The sequence below is a fragment of the Vulpes lagopus genome, chromosome 8 (assembly GCF_018345385.1).
Source record: "Vulpes lagopus strain Blue_001 chromosome 8, ASM1834538v1, whole genome shotgun sequence".
In the NCBI taxonomy this organism is placed as follows: domain Eukaryota; kingdom Metazoa; phylum Chordata; class Mammalia; order Carnivora; family Canidae; genus Vulpes; species Vulpes lagopus.
The window spans coordinates 46,377,756-46,399,001 of NC_054831.1; the positions used below are offsets into that span (position 1 = coordinate 46,377,756).

Genomic DNA, 21,246 nt, shown 5'->3' on the forward strand with positions numbered 1-21,246 from the left:
AACATATAGTATAACACCCAGTGCTCATCTCATCAAGGGCCCCCTCAGTGCCCATCCCCAGTCACCCCATCCCCTACCCACCTCCCCTTCAACTACCCCTTGTTTATTTCCCAGAGTTAGGAGTCTCTCATGTTTTGTCACTCTCTCCGATTTTTCCCACTCATTTTCTCTGCATTCCCCTATAATCCCTTTCACTGTTTTTTATATTCCCCGTATGAGTGAAACCATATAATGTTTGTCCTTCTCTGATTGACTTACTTCACTCAGGATAACACCCTCCAGATCCATCCACATTGAAGCAAATGGCAGGTATTCATACTTTCTGATGGCTGGGTAATATCCCATTGTATACATAGACCACAAAATCTCATTCTCTTTATCCATTCATCTATTGATGGACACCAAGGCTTCTTCCACAGTGTGGCTATGGTGGACATTGCTGCTATAAACATTGAGGTGCAGGTGTCTTGTTTTTTCACTGTGTCTGTATCTTTGGGGTAAATCCCCAGCAGTGCAATTGCTGGGTCGTAGGGTAGTTCTATTTTTAATTCTTTGAGGAACCTGCACACAGTTTTCCAGAGTGGCTGCACCATTTCACATTCCTACCAACAGTGCAGGAGGGTTCCCCTTTCTCCACATCCTCTCCAACATTTGTGGTTTCCTGTCTTGTTAATTTTCCCCATTCTCACTGGTGTGAGGTGGGATCTCATTGTGGTTTTGATTTGTATTTCCCTGATGGCAAGTGATGCGGAGCATGTTCTCATGTGCTTGTTGGCCATGTCTATGTCTTCTTTGGTGAAGTTTCTGTTCGTGTCTTTTGCCCATTTCGTGATTGGATTGTTTGTTTCTTTGCTGAGTTTAATAAGTTCTTTGTAGATCTTGGATACTAGATTTGCAAATATCTTCTCCCATTTTATAGGTTGTCTTTTAGTTTTGTTGACTATTTCTTTTGCTGTGCACAAGATTTTTATGTTGATTATGTCCCAATAATTCATTTTTGTTTTTGTTTCTCTTGCCTTCATGGATGTGTCTTGCAAGAAGTTGCTGTGGCCAAGTTCAAAAAGGGTGTTGCCTGTGTTCTCCTCTAGGATTTTGATGGAATCTTGTCTCACATTTAGATCTTTCCACCATTTTGAGTTTATCTTTGTGTCTGGTGTAAGAGAATGGTCTAGTTTCATTCTTCTGCATGTGGCTGTCCAATTTTCCCAGCACCATTTATTGAAGAGACTGTCCTTTTTCTAGTGGATAGTCTTTCCTGCTTTGTCAAATATTAGTTGACCATGAAGTTGAGGGCCCATTTCTGGGTTCTCTATTTTGTTCCATTGATCTATGTGTCTGTTTTTGTGCCAGTACCACACTGTCTTGATTATCACAGCTTTGTAGTACAACTTGAAATCTGGCATTGTGATGCCCCAGGCTCTGGTTTTCTTTTTCAGTATTCCCTTGGCTACTAGGGGTCTTTTCTGATTTCACACAAAACTTAAGATTATTTTTTCCAACTCTCTGAAGAAAGTCTATGGTATTTTGATAGGGATTACATTGAATGTGTAAATTGCCCTGGGTAGCATTGACATTTTCACGATACTAATTCTGCCAATCCATGAGCATGGAATAGTTTTCCATCTCTTTGTGTCTTCCTCAGTTTCTTTCAGAAGTGTTCTGTAGTTTTTAGAGTATAGATCCTTTACCTCTTTGGTTAGGTTTATTCCTAGGTATCTTATGCTTTTGGGTGCAATTGTAAATGGGATTGACTCCTTAGTTTCTCTTTCTTCAGTCTCATTGTCAGAGTAGAGAAATGCCACTGATTTCTGGGCATTGATTTTGTATCCTGCCACACTGCTGAATTGTATGAGTTCTAGCAACCTTGGGGTGGAGTCTTTGGGTTTTCTATGTACAGTATCATGTCATCTGCAAAGAGGGAGAGTTTGGCTTCTTCTTTGCCAATTTGAATGCCTTTTATTTCCTTTTGTTGTCTGATTGCTGAGGCTAGGACTTCTCGTACTATGTCGAATAGCAGTGGTGAGAGTGGACATCCCTGTCGTGTTCCTGATCTTAGGGGAAAGGCTCCCAGTGTTTCCCCATTGAGAATGATATTTGCTGTGGGCTTTTCGTAGATGGCATTAAGATGGTGAGGAAAGTTCCCTCTATCCCTACACTCTGAAGAGTTTTGATCAGGAATGGATGCTGTATTTTGTCAAATGCTTTCTCTGCATCTATTGAGAAGATCATATGGTTCTTGTTTTATCTCTTGTTGATGTGGGTTATAAGGATTTTAAAATATGAAAGCTTTCAGTGGAAAAAAATTCTTTGCTAGAATGTCACTATGTTCAAAGTTGAAAAAAAAAAAAGCAACCACTCTAATCTTCAACGAGGGAAAGTCCCAGGTTCCCTCTCTTTGACCTTGTAGTTGGCTATCCTCCCTGAATATCTCCAAATGTCTCTATCCTTCAGAAATGTCCTCCAGTATCACCTGGTCCATTAAACTTTGTGTAATTTCTCTCAACTGAATATATTCTCTCCCTCCTCTGAATTTCCATAAGGTTTGATTTGTGCCTCAGTAAGGACACTTACTTAGTACTTTCTACCATACAGTCTAGTAAATATCTCCATTTATTCATTTAACAATGATTGAGTACTCCCTTCAGACTAAGCATTGGGACAGCAAAAACAATATGACCATTTCTTTGCTTCTGATGATTCCTAAGTATTTTTTCTTCAAAAGTGCTCCCTAAGATGCCCTGTAGGAAAAAAATGGGGGATGGGGGCTGCAGAGTAAAATAATTTTAGAAAACACTGCATTTACTCCTACTCTCTAGGTAAGTTCTCAAAGTCTTACTTGCACAAATAAATCTGTTGAAATTTGTTTAACCCAGAACTTCTCAGACATGTTTTTCCATTCAATCTTTTGCTCACAGCAGAATAGCTATTATTCTTTGGAAATGCTGTTCTGAGTAAACACTAAAATGGATCATGAATTTCTCCCTTTCCATTTTAAGTTTCCAGTTCCTGGCCTAGTGACACAGCAAATAGGATTTTTAATAAATATTGTTAAATGAAGAACTAGATAAGAGGTTGCCTAGTAATAATCACTATTTTTAATTACCAAGCTTTCAATAGTTTCAATGCAAATATTTCCTTAAAATAGGGTATGCTGTCTGTAAATTGTTGATGATGGCAAGTACTAAAACCAGGGTGATTCTGATTATAATTCATGTATTGGTTACACCATACACGGTACTCTGAAACAAAGTGAAACATGAGTTTGGGTCATATTTATGACAAGACAGAGATAAGAATTTTCCAGGAATGCTGTGTATCTGCCACTGAAATATTGTAAGAGTAGATGACAAGTGGACGAGATGCCACATTACTGCGTGGCTGGAAATTGCCACCCCTGGTCTGTTCACTCCAGCCTGTGAGAAAGCTGAGGATGGAAGCCCAGTTGTATATCTGTCTACCCTTCAAAGTCTCATCCACTCCCACCTCTTACACGTTTTGACAGGAATATTGCAAAAAGAGGAGTGACTTTTGATTGATAGGAGCAAAGGCCCTATCATAGTGGAGAGGAAAATGAAATATGAAATATATGCAGATTCATATAATATTTATATGAATGAAGGTAGTAGGAAATGAACTAGGTGACCAAATTACATGTGAGGTTTCGTTCTTGCTGCCCATAGCTGGAACTGAAGAACAGTGATGTAGAAATTTGAAGTGTATTGTGGAGTAACTCTTAGCGTAGATACTAAGAGAAAGTATGTGCATTATGCATATTATCAGCCTCTGCTCTAAATTGTGAACTAAGATATGATGCTGGTTTGGGGGAAAAAATATTCAGTGTTGCTTGATTTCCAAGCAGCTCAAATAATTAGCTACCAATTCGATATTATAACAAATATCATACTCTAAATACTGAAAAGTTAACCCCCTTGTTTACTCTTTTCTAAAATCCTATCCTTAAAAAAACAAACTTCATTTTTAGCAGAATTCTAGTGTATGTGTGTTTGAATGTACATGTGTATAAGACACTTGATCTACCATTGGTGGCTTTCTTATCCTCAAGCATGTTACATTATTACATATATTTTATCTAAATTTATTTTTGCATATTTAAAAATCTTCATTTTCACAGTAGTGTAGTAATCATTAGAGAAGTTTAATTAAGCAGCAGGTCTGTGTAGTATCTTCCATCTAAATTGATGAAAATTAGAAGTTTTTAGATAATGAAAAAAAATTTTAAGAAAAAGAGTAGTGCTTTTAATCTCATTAACTAACATCTTCAAACTGGAGCTTAAAAATGATGAAAATGGAATTTCCAAAAAGAGGATTCATTTCTTAAAAACAATCATACCGCTATGAGGTAAAGAATTTTTCATGTTAAGTTATAGTAATTGTCTGTTAGGTACTTAATTTTTGTGATTTTCTAATAATCTTTTAAATAAAAAGATGGCTAACAGTTTAGTCCACTGATTATCAAGAAAACTTAAATGTAGTAATATTTAGAGTGTTTAAAGTTCCATACAATAGGAGCTATATAAATAAAAATGTTTATATTAACCCTTAAGAATAAAATTGTGGCTATTGTATTTGTTAAAATGCAGCATTTTATTTAAGCTTTCAGTAAAGACAAGATTATATTTGAGAAATTAAGAACATTATCAATACATATTTTTTATTACTGCCTCCATTCATAAGAATTTATTTTTGGTCAGAACTGTTGTCATCATTCTGACCCTAACCGATTTAACAAAACCCCATTAAGGCTTTCTTGGACATTTATTATTAACATATGTCATATGGCTTTATTTCATTCATTATCCTTAAGGGGAAAAAAATGATCACTAAAGTATTAGGCAAGCAGTAAGCATGTATTTAATGCCTACTAGGTGCTGGTCCCATCTTAGCAGCTGAAAATGCTGGATAGTTGAAGTCTCTGGCCTTCTGGAGTTTACAAAAACATATATTATACTAATCACCAAACTGCTTTTTCCACCTGACTGTACTGAACACATTGAGTATTTATTACATGAATCACAAATTGCTTTCAGATAATGTTTGGTATCATACAAAATGTTCAGTCTTACATCTTGGGTACAAAATAAAAATTATGTTAAAAACTGGTGTCATGGGGGAAAAAATGGTGTCATGGGATGCCTGGCTGACTCAGTGTTGAGCATCTGCCTTTGGCTCAGGGTATAATCCTGGTCCGGGGATCGAGTCCCACATTGGGCTCGTGTGAGGAGCCTGCTTCTCCCTCTGCCTATGTCTCCACTTCTCTCTGTGTCTCTTAGGAATAAATAAATAAATAAAATCTTAAAAAAAAACTGGTGTCAGCTTTTTACCATATGGATAATTATAATGGTAAAAAATTAATAATTAGTCATATATAGTATTCGTTAGACTTGACTGATTTATGACTTACTTAATCTGTTGAAATAGCCAACCTAGACCACATATATTGGTCAATTCACTCTTTTTGTAAAGGCAGTCACAGCACACCCTGAATTGACTGTCACATCAGGGATCAGCCATGGGTGTTGACACAGAATAGTCCTTGCCATCAGAAAACTCACAACCTGAAAGAAAAAGATTTTTTTTTCCTGTCCCAGTTTAATCTATTCTAGCTACCAATTCACAGGTCAGAGAATCAGACTATATGTGTTTTCTATCTTATAATGCATTGCTACTCAAGACCAAAAAGCTAGTTATGTGTAAATTCATTTTAAAGTGTGTAACACTTTATGTTTTTAGGAGTTGTATATATTAACCTAGACTTGAAGGGGGGAAGTCCTAGTGTGAAATATAATATGCCAGTAGCTATTAGAATTGGTCTTGGTGTAGACATTGAATTGCTTTGTATGTCAGAGGCTGACTCATATTTATTCAGTACATATAATGATAGGATTCATTTATTCACTTTCTCAACATTAATTCAACTGGCTCTCTAATATATTTATGTCTCTTTTGCATTGTCATCATTCTTTTTTAATGGATAGCTCTATTGGTACTACAGAGAAAATATAACTAATGTTTGTGGATTTTTTTAGGTAGGTGCAGAAAGAGTTTATGGTTTCATTGAATCAAATATATTACTGTGACTAATTCAGATATCTCAGAAATAGTCTTTTCCTAATTATTTTTATAGTTTTAATGAATTTGCCACAAAGACAATGAACATTTACAAGCAGATTATTACAAAGAGTTTCAGACCATAAAAGAAATAAGCAGGTGCTACCTACTATAGGTTACAGTTGGATTACAGCTGTTTTATTCATATGTTTTATATACCAATATCCAGTGTTACTTTTTCAAACTCAGGACTTTGAATATAGAAAATTTTCTTGGAGATTTAAATAGGTCCCTGACTAGATAACAGAATTGCAGAGATGTGAGGGACAGATGCTTTCATCTGAAACACTCTTTTGCACAAATTCTGAAACTAATTTGGAAGTGATAAAAATTAATTTGCGCACTTTAATTGGAAGCAGCCTACTGCATGAAAAAAAGGAGAGCAGAGCAGGCAATTTGTGTTAAAAGCTGATTGAATTTTTGTCAGGTAGGTATCTTGGACTTGGCCGCTTATCCTCCTGAGCCCCTCTTTGCAATATATTACAACGCATCTCTGACTGGTGTTCTTTAAAAGGATCAATGCTATTCCTGTTGAATCCCTGGAGCCCAAAATTTCATTGATCTTGGGACTTGACATTTCTCATTACGTGCTGTAGCTTCCAAAAAGATAGTCACAAGAGGGGCAAGTCAACATTGTTGTCTCTTCAACAGACACCTAAAATACACTGGGACCTCAGCTCAAAATCCAATTTGCTTTTAAAGTGTGTGGTTTTAATGTTTCTGCCAGATATAAGGTGCTTTGTAGAAAGGTTTGTTGATATATACATATGACTTTTTAAAAATCATAGCAATAGGAAACTTTGGAAGAGAATTTACTGTTCATCTTTTCAGATCAAATCTACAGATATTCGAGTAAAATGCAGAAGACATTATTATGCCATTCCAATTTCACTTTTTTAAAATAAGTCTTTTAACTGATGTTGTATAAGCATTATGCAAACTATGAAACAAGAAGCCCATTGAAAAGGAGGCTCTAGCTGTGCACACATCCCTTCCTTGGGCTCCCATTGTGTGAGCTTCAGCTCTGGACACTGACCCTCCTGCCAGCTACAACCTGTCATTAAACATCTGCCAAATCTTATCCCTCTCTTTGTTTGCATCCAGCCTTCTCCTACTTTGGATGTCCTGGTGCCCAGCTCCATGACCACCACTAACCAGTGTATTGTACTGGATGAAAGAAGCCTGGACAAACAGCCCGGAGATATTTTTAACTTTTTTAACTTACACATATGCTTGCCTCACTTCTCAGAACTAGGGATCTTAGCTAGGGCTTATTAAATGTATCAGAGGAAGCATAGTTATATGTGAACAATTCCTAACTCCTAGGACTTTCAAAAGTGATGTCCGTAATGTAACATTCTCTTCTCAGCCTCCCATCCCCTCAGTCTAATATTAGGAGACTTTGTAGGGTCCATGACTAAGAAAGGGGCTGAATGCCACTTGGTCAGTGCTCTTCCTGTCCCTTTATGGAACTAAGGCTGCAGGGTTCTTTGGCTTGAGTCAAAAGAAATATTTATTAAAAACACACACACACACACACACACACACACACACACACAAGAGTTGACTAATAGGTTCTTGTGATCAGAGCTTCAGATCCATACCAGGAGGGTTAGGGGTATCTCTGGGCATTTATGCAAAACTACTTCCTTGGATTATACTGTTGACTGTTTGGGGAAGGTAATGGCAGGACAGTAATGTACCTTGACCTAGATCCAGGTTCAGGACTTTAAGGGAGGAGATTCATCCTGCCACAGCAGTGCTCAGAGGTTTTTTGTGTCCTCTCTGCAAGAGAAAAAGAACATAGAGTGAATGAATAGCTATCTTCTATTTTTCAGTGAGTATTCTGTGAGTAATAGATTAATATAATAAAACGAAACCACATCATGGGTCATTTTCCAGCCCTGGGGATATTTTTATATGGGTCACCTGTGGCCTGTGGAAGATGCAGGCCCAGGCATTCTTGATACTTGGGCCAGACCTGCAAGTGGCTGAGGATGCAGAGTCTCAATAAGGGACTCCTCCTGGACACAGGTCTTCTGAGCTAATCTTAACAATTGTGTGACCGTTTTTTTAACATAAATCTTGAAATCGCAGTAGTGATTAAAATACTTATTCTAGGATTTCAAGCCATCCTATTTTTATGTAGGTATAAACATGAATGAAAATCCTTTCCACGGGGATTCTGCAGGGAGCTAACAAAGGTTGTAGATAAAGTCTGAACATCATATATCATCAAGATGTTCATCTTCTGATTCCAGCAGAACTGCATTGAGGGTCATAGATTGTACAAACTCTGCTGTTTTTATTTAGATCTTCATGCAGAGGAACCAAAGCTTCCCACTGCATATTAGTAGTCCTTAGAATAAGGTTTAAAATAATAAGAACCATGAATATCCTTACTTTGATCATTTCTCTAAGACCAGAGACCATTTCACTGAAAAAGTTCTCATCAGTTCCATGTGAGTAACAGCATCTAATATCTTTGTACTGTTTTTGTCATCCATTTTTAAAATATTGAAATGACTTTTGCTTAAAAATGAGATGGAATCTGTTTATAATAAGCCTTTTATATTTGGAGTTTCCAAATGGCTTGCCTATAAGCAATCTCAAAATCAGGCATGTTTGCTCTTTATCTTCCATGGTAATTCCATCACATGGAGAGCTCCTCTGTTGAGGAGATGAGGGCGATGGCGCTGTGTTGGGGGGGACATGGGGGGGGGAGCGCTCACCTCCACCTCCCTGTGCGCAGGCCCTTTAACCCCCAGCCACATCCATCAGTTGTGATGTGACAGTGACAGGATAGTCCCAAGATTTTGAATGATTGTTGGGGTGTGTGACATCTGTCCCTGGCAATGAAATGTCCCTCCCGGCAGGGAAATATGCTTCCTCTTGCTGCTGGTTTCCCAACTCAAAAACCCCTGAATAACATTTCATTTACTTTTCTCTAGTTTAAAGAGGGAAACAATGCTTTCAGGGGCCCTGAACAATATCCCCTTAACAGTTTCCATGGTTTATTCAAATGATCTGGGGAGATGGTAATGAAAAAATTTTTTTGACTTTCTGAATCAAATGCAAGCCTTGGAAAGGCTTATTTCCTAATAGAAAATAGATTACATACATAAGGAGTAGTTTTATACATGTTTTTCAATTCCCTGCAAGAGGACTAGATAGCTTTTTTACTTTTTTTCTTTAGCATATAAGGGGAAAAGTTTAGAAAACTCTTTACTTAATGTAAATTTTATTAAGCATATAATTTCATAATTTTTTTTAATTCACCAGTCTCTCTGACATAAAATAATCAGGAAAATTAAGGATCACATTACACAGAAAATCTTCATTTTCATTTTACCAGGGAACTCAAGGCATCTTTAGAGCATAATTTTATAAATATAATTCAGACAAATCCAGGACTGCCAACAAATATAAATGGATACCTTGTCAATATTCAAACCCATCATAGTGGTATACAAAAACTTAGAAGATGACACACGGGCTGCCACCCTGCTTCTCCCATATTCCAGCAAAGAGAGGCCCCAAAAGCAAAATGGAAACTGATGGATCTGGGGAAGGTCACAGGAAACTGAGCAATCCCTGGAGAGATAAGAGGATGATTGGGTCTAAAGGAGGAGGTGTTGGCAAACCAGAGGAAGCACATTGTGCGTCTCGCAGTATAGGCATCTTAGTTATGCTCTTCCCTCCCATTTTCCCATGCCTATTGTTGCCTTCCCTCCAGCCTCTGTGGGGCATAGAATCAAAGCACCAGTGCAGCTTCTCAGTGCTGCTGGTGCCAAGGGAGGGGTGATCCAGGGAGGCAGGCACAATTGCCAGCCAGTGAACATCCTCTGCCCCCACCCTGCCCCCTCCACAGTGAAGACCAGGCATTGCAGCCAGGTGGGAGCCATCAGAGCAGTGTCCACCCCAAAGCACAGGGTGGTTCTCTGGGAGAAAAGAATTGGGGCTTGGGGCACCCTACCCAGAGTAGGATTGACAGAAAAAAACAGGCCATAAAAATAAAAAAAAATAAAAAATAAAGGGGGGGGGGATCCCTGGGTGGCGCAGCGGTTTGACACCTGCCTTTGGCCCAGGGCGCGATCCTGGAGACCCGGGATCGAATCCCACATCGGGCTCCCGGTGCATGGAGCCTGCTTCTCCCTCTGCCTGTGTCTCTGCCTCTCTCTCTCTCTCTCTGTGACTATAATACATACATAATAAATAAAAATAAAAAAAATTTAAAAAAAAACAGGCCAGCATGCAAGGAACTCAAGCAATGTGAGAAAAGATCACAAACTCAACAACCAGGTGAAGCAGAATGAATAAAAGAAAAATACAGAACTTTTTCTTAAAAAGGCATTTGTTTGGGATGCTTGGGTAACTCAGTCAGTTAAGCCTCTGACTCTTGGTTTCAGCTCAGGCCATGATCATGGGATTGAGCTCCAGTCGGGATCCACAGTGAGCGTGGAGCCTTGAAATTTGCTCTCCCTCTGCACCCCGCCCCCAGGCCCCCGCTCACATGCGTGTACACACACTCTCTCTGTCTCTCAAAAAAAAATTTATAGATAAATAAAAAAGCATAAGTCTAAGGTATAAGGAAAGAAGAACCAAAGTTACTGAGTACTGTTTTATATTTCTTAAGCTAGGAAATGAGTACAAGTGAATTTATTTTATTCTCTTAATTTTATACATATGTTATAAATATTTAATATGTAACTGATTTTTAATTATGTCTAAAAACAAAAGAAGATCAGATAGCTTTGTGGAAGCTACCAACAAGAAAAGAATCAGTGACCTTGGAGGAAAAAAATTAATCTACAGTGTTCCTCAAACTTAACTATTACACTGATCCCTTTTAAAGAGAACAAAATTAAGGAGGGCACTTGATGGCAAATTGAATGTAAATAAAAAATACAAAATAGAACAAAATTATCATTAGCTTGCCCCCCCCCCAAAAAAAAACCCTGACTCTGAGGAATGTGTTCTCGGACCCCATGAACAAGTTTGAGAAACACTGAATCAATTAGTTCATCTTAATTGTTAAAGCGTAAGTTGATTTTAAATTGCCGCAGCATAAATTCTTGACAGCAAAGAGAGAGCTCGTCTTTATAACTGGTTAACAAATATATTTAGAGTATCCTCAAAGTATAAATCTGAAATTTAAAATTTTCATAGAACTTTTCACTCCCAAGAAAACATCTACAGAGGGAGCCTGGGTGACTCAGTTAAGCATCTGCCTTCGGCTCAGGTCATGATCCCAAGGACCTGGGGATCGGGCCCCACTTTGAGCTCCCTACTGCTTCTCCCTCTTCCTCGGCCTGCTACTCCCCTTGCTTGTGCTTGCTCTCAATCTCTGTCTGTCTCTCTCAAATAAAATCTTAAAAAAGAAAAGAAAACATGCACAGAGCCCAGGGTACAAAGACCCTAGTTTGAAAAACACCAAGAATTCTGGAAGAATAGGAGTTACAACACCAAGTTCCTACATGACTTTTCAAGGAGAAAAAGTAATGGTCAATAATCCTGATAACTTAAGATGAAATAATACATTCGTACTATATGCACAGAGGCATATTTATGTATCCTGCTTACTGTTTGCTAAGATAGTACTGTAAAGTCAGCTAAACCACACATCCAGATAAAACTGTCATACACTAGGAGTCAGCTAGAACTGTTTAAAAATAAAAACAGAAGGAAATAGGCAACATAAGCATTAATAACTGTGATATTAATGAGAAATAGAAATAGTGGGGTGTTACAAGGCATTGATAAAATATCTGTTGAATCTGATGGGCTGATTCAGGTCCAAACTGTATTGTTACTAAGTGTTTCACATCCTCCTTTCTGATCACAACCTTCAACCTTCAATAGCATTTCACCCAATGAGTCTCTTAGAGGTCCTCACATATGCCCAGGATGGCCAATACTGGCTTTTCCTGTCCACCAAAGGAACCTGTGAGAACCCTGCCCAGGTTGGCACCATAGCCCATTCACCTTCTGCAGTGCCTCTGTGACTTGCTATTGTTTCCTTTTCTTTCACGATCTGCACCAAAGCCTGTAGAGATACCTCGTTTCTGTCCCAGACTGGCTTTTCCAAACATTTGCCGCAAAAGACAAGCTTCAGCATGATGCCCTCTTAACTTTGCTGATCCTTCTCACGCTGTCTTTGTGCAGGTTACTCACCTGATATTCTGATGTTCTCTTCGTGTGGAGGTCTTTTGATCCCTACTACATATACTCTGCACATAATCTGCTCTTCCTCACACTTGGTATTGTGGAGTGTGTCCAATGGCAAGCCTGGGGAAGGCCGAAGTTGTTTGATGAGTTCTCAAGAGTTCCAGGTTATGCCTTACACCTCTTTACGGTCCCAGCTCCTAGCCTGCCTAGAAGAATGCCAATCATTCACTTAATGATTGGGAAAGCACTTAGCAGTGAAAATGCTTGTGTCCTGTAACACAGCTGGACTTTTTAGCTAGGTTCAATTTAACATTAAGTCAAGTGGAAATTTAAGATGGTCATCTCTTTCCTTCCCTACCTTCCTTTCCCTCAAAATCAAAGCACCTCAGCCTGTTTTGTTGGAGATTTTAAGGAATGTTTTTAAATGGGTAAGAGCATGGTTTTCAAAATTAGATGGCTCTGGGCTCAGTCCAGTGCTTGCTAGCTGTATGAAATTGTACAAGTTGAATAACCTTGCAAAGCCTTGGGTTTCTTGGCTATAAAATAGGGATAACAACAGTACCTGCCTCATAGGAATATTGCCATAATTAAATGAGATAATACATATAAGTACCTTGGCAGGCTTGGTGTCAGTTTCATAACAATGGTCAGGAAAAGAATACCTATCACCACTGTCATAATGTTGTAGTCACGTCACATCTGTTAAGGCACTCAGTCATCTAAACGACCCACAGAGTGGGTTACAGTAGTAGTAGTTTAAAGGTGAGGAAACAGGTTAAGGCACTGGCTCATGGTCACACATCTAGTAAGTGCACTCAATAAATATTAATGATTATTATTTTAAATGTCTGAGTTAATGGTGTAGCTCTTCATTTCTAGCATTGGTCTGTGCTAACTCACTGCTCCGGTTTCCTTGCAGGTGACTATCCTGCACCCAGAGCTGTCCTCACAGGCCATGACCATGAAGTTGTCTGTGTTTCCGTCTGTGCAGAACTTGGACTTGTTATCAGTGGTGCTAAAGGTCAGAAGGCATTTCTTTCATTTTAGGTCTTTAAAAACTGTACTATTTTCTCAAGTGAACCATGATTTATGATGTCTTTCCTTTAGCAGGCTCTCTATAGACAATGTAATCCCCTGAGTTCCTTGCAACTGTTTCATTTTATTAGTAATATTCAGTAGTATTAATATAAAATATATGTAAAATGTTATGTAGTATTTTGTGGCCACCAGCATTCTAGCCAGAACACTGGTAAATTAAACTATAGCATGTCCCTGAGATGCAACTATTAAAAATAACACATAAAAGATGGGGGGAGGTATCTGTGAGGCAGTAGGGAATCTGGGGGTGGGGGCAGTCAGGTTGCTTCCCAGTCATAGCCTTGGACCCATCTCCCTCAAGAAGCCCCTTCCTTTATAAGGCCCTAGGCTTGTAGAGGTTGGTTGGAAAGGACACATGATTACCTGGAGGTTTTGACTTTTTGTGGAAGTGTTTCAGGAAAAATCAGGAAACTTGGATTCTACTTCCGGATCAGACACCCAATTCTCCATGGGAGGGTCTGGGGCAGGAAGGAGCCTCATACTTGGGAGAAACTGCAAGAAAAGCAGAGGGGCTGAGTGGATGCTGTCGTGGTGGAGTTAGGGAGAGAGAAAGTTGACAGGAGGGAGGGCCCATGGCACAGGGATTGATTGCCATGTGTATTTTATTTCAAGCGTACTGGAAAGCCACTGAAGGTTTTTTAAGCAAAGTGATGCGATGATCAGATTTGGTTTTCAGGAGCTTGTCCTGGCTGCTTTATGAAGAATGGATATAATATCTGAAGGTTAGGGACTGTGTTTTTTTCACTTTTGTGTCTAAGAGTAAATAACCCTATGAACACATAGAATATTTTCAATAAATATCCTTTTCTAAATATTTTTTAAAGTAGCAATTTGTGTAATATTATCCTATCTTGTAAAGTGAAAAGAAAAAAAAAAGATAGGTATGGGGGAAAAAAACAACACTTTCTAAAGATGATGGGTGATATTAGAAGTGATTGCTATGTTCTTTTTCTCCCTGATTTTCTGTATTTTCTGTCATTTTAGAAATCAGGAAAAAAAATTAGGTCTAGCCTTATAATGCTAAGTGTTTTGTAAAATATGTATCTACTGGAGTCAACTGGAAAATAAAAATGTAATTCATGAATTGTTTTCATGAGGTTGTTTTGTTGAGGGGCAAGTAATATCAAACTATATTAACCAAGTTATTTCTATCAACTTGGCTAGTGAAACTTTTATCTTATCAACACGATTTCTGCCAGAGGAGAAAAATCAGAGCAAAATAAGTCACTCCCCATACTAGTTTTGCACTCTTGCCTCACTGATCATGTTGACAGACAAAAAGTGTTTGTGTAGTCTGAATTACTTCATTAAGTATCTTAATTTTGCCTTTTACTAAAATGTATGGGCTGTAGACAAGGTAAAACTCATTATTTGATATTAATGTATTTATATGGTACAATGTTAAAGTTTTGATGATGCTAAGAAAATTAGCAGTTGTTTTGATAATTCTCCTAAACTTTTGAGAAACACAAACTAAAAAACTTCGGAACATATGACCTTTTTGTTGTCACATTATCTGTGAGCTGTATCCTTTTTTAATGAATATTATCTCATGAAGGAAAAGACCAGATATTTCCCTGGATAAAAAGTTGGGGAGATCTGTATGTGGTAACAGCTTCCTGTATTTGATCTGTTTAAATAAAACATCAGTTCTTGGCTCCTGCTAGCGTACCTCTTTTCTTCTCTGCCTTCTTTGAACAAATCTGAGTGTACATACCAAGGTAGGGTTTGTGGGTTTGTGAGAGCTCATATGTGACTTGTCATCATGAATGACTCCAGCCCTGGCTGTCCTCCTTCTGCAGAGGGCCCTTGCCTTGTCCACACCATCACTGGAGATTTGCTGCGAGCCCTAGAAGGACCAGAAAACTGCTTGTTCCCCCGCTTGATTTCCGTCTCTAGTGAAGGCCACTGTATCATATACTATGAACGAGGGCGATTCAGCAATTTCAGCATTAACGGGAAACTTTTGGCTCAAATGGAGATCAATGATTCAACCAGGGTAAATCTGCATGTTCAGTGCTTAACAGGGACTGAAGCCACGAGACCGATCGGCTACCTTACTTTAAAGGATTCGTAATAGAATTTCCCTGGTATCCAGATAAATGTGTGCTGTGTTTTGTTTGTTTTAGATTCTATTTATTTATTTGAGAGAGAGAGTATGGGGTGGGGCAGAAGGAGAGGGAGAAGCAGACTCCTCACTGAGCAGTGGAGGGGGAGTCTCAAGGCGGGGGCTCAACTAGGGGAGGGAGGGGGTGGGTGGGACCCTGAGATCCTGACCAGAGCCAAAGGCAGAAGCTTAACCGACTGAGCCACCCAGGTGCTCCAAATGTGTGCTGGTTTTAAAAGCATGTAACTTCATGTAGATTGATGTTTTGAACAAACCCAAAGTTCATTTAATCCCAAGTAGTTAACTCAGTGGATTTAGAAATGATAGCTTTTGTTTGATTAGAAGTCAGACCCCTAAGGAGGTCTTTCTTCAGCTCCTTTATAAACAGTTCTGCACCATCTGACATTAAAAGTGAGTTTCTTGTCAAAGAATGTTACCGTTAGAACCCTAGACCAAAATTACATGTACCAGACTGCCCTTCACCCATAAATGAATTGTGATTGTTGGTTTATCATTATTAAAAACCGTTTTTGAAATATGCTTCTGCCATTTGTTCTGAAAATCTTGACATTGTTACTATTCAGGACTTAACAAAACATCATATTACTTAATTCTCAAATTCTTCCTGGATTAGATTGATAATATTCTCTTTGGGACTTCTGTTATTTTGTAACCTTAATTGGTTTTAATAAGATCCTTTGTTTATGTAAGAACTCTGATGAATTCCACATTGGAAATTCTGTGGAGTGGACTTTAGGCAACTTGGACAAATGGCTAAAAGTAGATAATAATTATGAGGGAACTGTGTTGAGTGCTTTTGGGTAATGACCATTGACCATCTGGGAAAAACAGAGAAATTGTTGTTTTTCTGCCTTTTCTGAAGGCCATTCTCCTGAGTAGTGATGGCCAGAACCTGGTGACCGGAGGGGACAATGGTGTGGTGGAGGTCTGGCAGGCCTGTGACTTCAAGCAGCTATACATTTACCCTGGATGTGATGCTGGCATTAGAGCAATGGACTTATCCCATGACCAGAGGTGAGCCACGCCAAGGGGAAACGTAATCACTTGAGAACTGTCACTGAAACTTCTTTACATTCTACCAAGGGTGAAATGTGCTGTGAATAAGATTCCAGCATCCAGATGGAAGAAAGACTAGCACAGAAAAGGATAAATTGAGAAGGGGAGTAAGTGCTATAAGAAAGGATTCTGGTAGGAAGAAAACAGAAAGAGAATAATCGGCGGGGAGAACAGGGTTGCATAAAGGAAGAAATGGGTCTTTTGAAGAATAGGCACATCCAGACACTGCTCCAAACAGAATTATTCCCACTAACGTCTCTGTTCCGAGGGCCTCACCTAGCCTCAGACAGAGCCCCCTGGCTTCCATTCTGGGAAGGAGACACATGTTTCTCAGCACAGGTGTGTTTCAGCTTGAGGCATCCTTGTAGCCAGCAACTCTCAGCAGAGCTGGCCTCTGTTTTAAAAGATATAAAACACTCACCTGTTACTGAGACAATCCCTCCTCTCCCTCCCACTTTCTTATTCACACATTTCTCATTTGTGTTATTTTTTTGTATTTTATATATTCCCCTAAAACATTGTAATCTTTTTTTAAAGAACTGATATGAGAATTAATTAATAATTTTTCCTTGTGCCTCAGTTGGCAACAGGACCAGGTGTTCATTGTAAAATGAAAAGGATACTTGGAATATAAAGTCTAAAATTTCTAGATTCAAAAAATCTTAAACTCTGTAATCTTAATGTGGTATATAATTTCTCCTTTTTTGCTGTATATTTAACAGAAATAAGAAAAGTGTATTAACCAACTTTTTTCATCTACATGTATATTCTTTATTAAAGTATGGTTTCAAAATATTATAAATACTAAGGCTTATATCACAAATTTGACAAAGCATCTACACAATCTAGTAAAATGGGACTGAAGTCATCAAGAGAAGTAACATAATTTAAGAGCTTGAGAAAGGGATATTTTTTGATCTGCTGCCCAGCCTGTTTTTAAAGAAAATGTAAGCAGGTGATTTTAAGAGTATTCCAGAATGCTGTAGTCCGTATTCATGAATAAATGGGAATGCTTTATTATGTAATTACGTATAGATACATGAGCATTTCTAAAGTATTTGTTATCAAGTAGTGAAATCAAGTTGAAATGTTCTCCCTGACATTCTTACTCATTCATGTTGCAAACATTCGCTACCTACCACCATCATAGATGACGCACCACCAAGTACTAAGATTAGTGACTCCTCAGTGCCCAAATAATAATCATCATTGTATGGGAGGGAAGTTGGGACGGCATGTCAGGAGAAGGAAGTGATTGACTTTTCTTGAAGAGTGAGGAGGGCAAGAGAAGCTTAATTCACTAGGCATCAGAAGAGAGGGTAGACGGGGAGCATCTGCAGAGTCACATTAATGTCAGGGGTCTCCAAAGAGGAGGGAAGAAAGAAACTGATCAAGTTCCTATTTCTAGCTCAATCTCATCCCTCATTTCCATTATTTTTTGTGTTTTATAATGTCCCTGATATGTTAGAGCAGTAGCACATGCACATAAGTTACATGCACGTATTGAGGATGCCTACCCATAAAGTGTCTATCTACGGAACTATCTGATCAAAAGCCACACAACACTCGGTCTGGCAGTCCGGATCTGAGCAGGATTGGTTCAAGTTCTCCCAGGAGAACCAAGAATAGGTTACAATCCTGTGTCAGTGAACACAAAACTAACACTTGGGGAACTCAGAACGCATGATACTGTCTAGTAGAAAAGTAGCAAATGCATCAGTGATTTTACATCACTCTTAACCACTGTCTCTGCTTTTCCAGGACTCTGATCACTGGTATGGCTTCTGGTAGCATTGTAGCGTTTAATATAGATTTTAATCGGTGGCATTATGAGCATCAGAACAGATACTGAAGAAAAACGAAGACCCAAAAGCCAAGTTAAAGCTGAGAGCACAAGTGCTGCATGGAAAGGCAATATCTCTGGTGGAAAAAACTCGTCTACATCGACCTCCGTTTGTACATTCCATCACACCCAGCAATAGCTGTACATTGTAGTCAGCAGCCACTTTACTTTGTGTGTTTTTTCACGACTGAACACCAGCTGCTACCAAGCAAGCTTGTATCATGTAAATTATATGAATTAGGAGATGTTTTGGTAATTATTTCATATATTGTTGTTTATTGAGAAAAGGTAATAGGACGCGTCACAAGAGACTTTTGACAATTCTGAGGAACTTTGTGTCCAGTTGTTACAAAGTTTAAGCTTTGAACCTAACCTGCATCCCATTTCCAGCCTCTTTTCAAGCTGAGAAAAAAAAAAAAAACACGTTTGATACTTTGTACATCAGATGCATCTTATTTAAAGGGATACTTTTGTAAAAGTAAAACCTTGTATAAAGAACAAAACGTTTCTTAATTTTATTGTGGAGTTACAACTTGCATGTTCTTTAATCCTGATGTCTTGATGGAACAGGTGCATTCACACTATGAAACAGAAAGATATGTCCAAGGACACAGCTCGTATGAAAGGGTTGAATTTGGGCTCAGTAATTTTGGACATATTCACCAAAATATGGTTTGCACTTTTTAATCTACATTCATCCCTTCTAAGTGAAATTTGCTCATAAAGCATTTGGATACTAAGCCATTATTTGCCATTTTTGCTACTTTATACAAAGAAAATTCAGCCCTACCCTTCATAATTTGAAGACACAGCAGAAAGGGGGCTTAGGGATGAGGTCTTGGTTTTTATTGTATAAATAGGAGTCATGATCGTTAGTTCCATAGTAATGACTTCCCTACTCCTGGACATCTCTTCCAGAGTCATCCTGCTGGCTTAGTGTGTGTACATTAGGGGAAGAGAATCTGATGCTAACTATTTTTAGTTTGGTTTGATTTTGTTTTGGTTTTTTCTCTTCGGTTCTCGAATAGCTTAGTTTCTTTAATAACGGGTCAGACTTTATTCTAACAATAACTGAGATTATTCCTTTAGGTTCTTGTGCAATTCTCACCTAAAGCCACACTCTTAGCCTAAGGCACTTCATCTTTTTATGATATAAACTGATGGGTATCAAATGATTTTCCATACCTTGTACTGATCAAGTTACACACCCAGGGGTATATACACTTATTCATGTTTCTTCTTTGTATATTTGGTGGCTGTATCGTCATAGATGTACATATTGTGTCGGTAGGGCTATGAGGCATGTTCCAGGAATGTAATTTTCTCAGAATTTATACTCACTTGCAGTCATTTATTTAAAAAGATACAACAAGATAATGGGTTCTTTGTATTGGCACTTTGCACCAGAAACATATCATTATTTATTGACGTGATTACTTCTTTGTCATCCACCTTGTATTAGTAAGTTTTAGCACTGAATTCCTTCTTCACTGTTGTTTGTATTTATGATATTCTGAAATTCTGGGGGATCAGCGTAATGATTAAGTTATTCATCACCAGGCTGTAAGCAATATCTTGAGTTTGTAGCTTAGAATTGGGAGGATACCGAACATCTGGAAGACAAGTTCATTTCATCTTGAGATCATGGTGAAATATTTTGGATATATAAATTCCTTAAGCTATTGTAACCATGTTTTATTGCAAAGATGTAAAATATGCCAGATGTGTGTGAGTTGGAAATCAAAAAAAGAAAAATAAAATATGCAAAGAATTCACTGATTGTTTCACATTTCATTGGACACTTCACTAACATGCATTCATTATGTTGTCATACAAGTTTAAGGAATCAGCATCACCTCATATAAAGGCCTACGGCATCTAAAAACATGAAATAGAGTCCTAATGAGGTTCCGTAATTTGCTGAAACATGAGCTGCTCTGCTTGACCATCTGGCAGGGATTTGGGGGCAACAGTGACCAGAGGGAAACAGCCCTGTCGTTTCTTCCACATAATCCACTTTTTGGGGTTATTTTTCTTTTATTTGAAGGGAACTAAGTGCATGTGATGGCGAAGAATATAATTGCTCTTTACATGAATGTTACCAAATAATGCTGTTCTCATTTGAATCATGCTTTCTAGAATTTATCATGGGCCAGGCATGACACAGGCAGGGACAGAGTGACCGGCACGAGCAGAGCAGCTGCCAGCAGGCCGGGGGCAGTGCTAAGAGGGCTCAGTCACCCTGGGTTAGCAGAGGTGGTGGGGTAGCAGCCCAACAGGCCCAAGGAGTGACTGGACCACAAGCAAGCTTCCATCTGCATAATGGAGACCAAAAGGACAACCAACAGCAACCTGAGAAAGGCTTGCTCCTATCACTTTTCACCTGGTCCCCAAGCCAGTCACGTCGGTCATAAGTCCAGCCGGCTCCCTCAAACCAGCCTTCTGGCAGCCCATCAGTCACTCAAGCTGGCTACCAGCGGCTCTTTAAAACAACTCCCCGCTTCTAGAACCATCTTCCGAACTGTCACTAAAACCTCCTGACCATTCAGACCTTCCCAACACACTGCTACCAGAAGCTCTGGTTCACCACCACCCCAATCATCCACCCAGTCATCCCACTGCTGAGCAGCCTACAGTGGCTTTCCATGTTCTTAAACTCTGGTGGGGGAAGACATGGCTGCAGAATAGAATCTAGGCCCCATCCCTCCCAGGTGATTCCATGCGGATCATCCTTGGGCCCATTTTCAACAACACTAATGTGAGGGATGAAAGCCGTGCTCAGGAACTGAGCACAGAAATCCTTCAGGAGGGAAACATTCTCATT

General features: G+C 38.8%; 1 protein-coding gene across 9 annotated transcripts in view; it reads left to right on the plus strand.

Annotated features, from left to right (window-relative positions):
- Positions 1–20,197, plus strand: part of NBEA (neurobeachin) — a 664,605-nt gene extending 644,408 nt beyond the window's left edge. For all 9 annotated transcript variants that reach the window (XM_041767622.1, XM_041767623.1, XM_041767626.1 and 6 more), the window contains 4 exons: positions 13,217–13,318; positions 15,198–15,394; positions 16,386–16,537; positions 18,341–20,197. In XM_041767622.1, coding sequence (XP_041623556.1) covers positions 13,217–13,318; positions 15,198–15,394; positions 16,386–16,537; positions 18,341–18,431 — 542 coding nt within the window. In that variant the 3' untranslated portion in view covers positions 18,432–20,197. The remainder of the gene's footprint in view (positions 1–13,216; positions 13,319–15,197; positions 15,395–16,385; positions 16,538–18,340) is intronic.
- Positions 20,198–21,246: the final 1,049 nt, after the last annotated feature.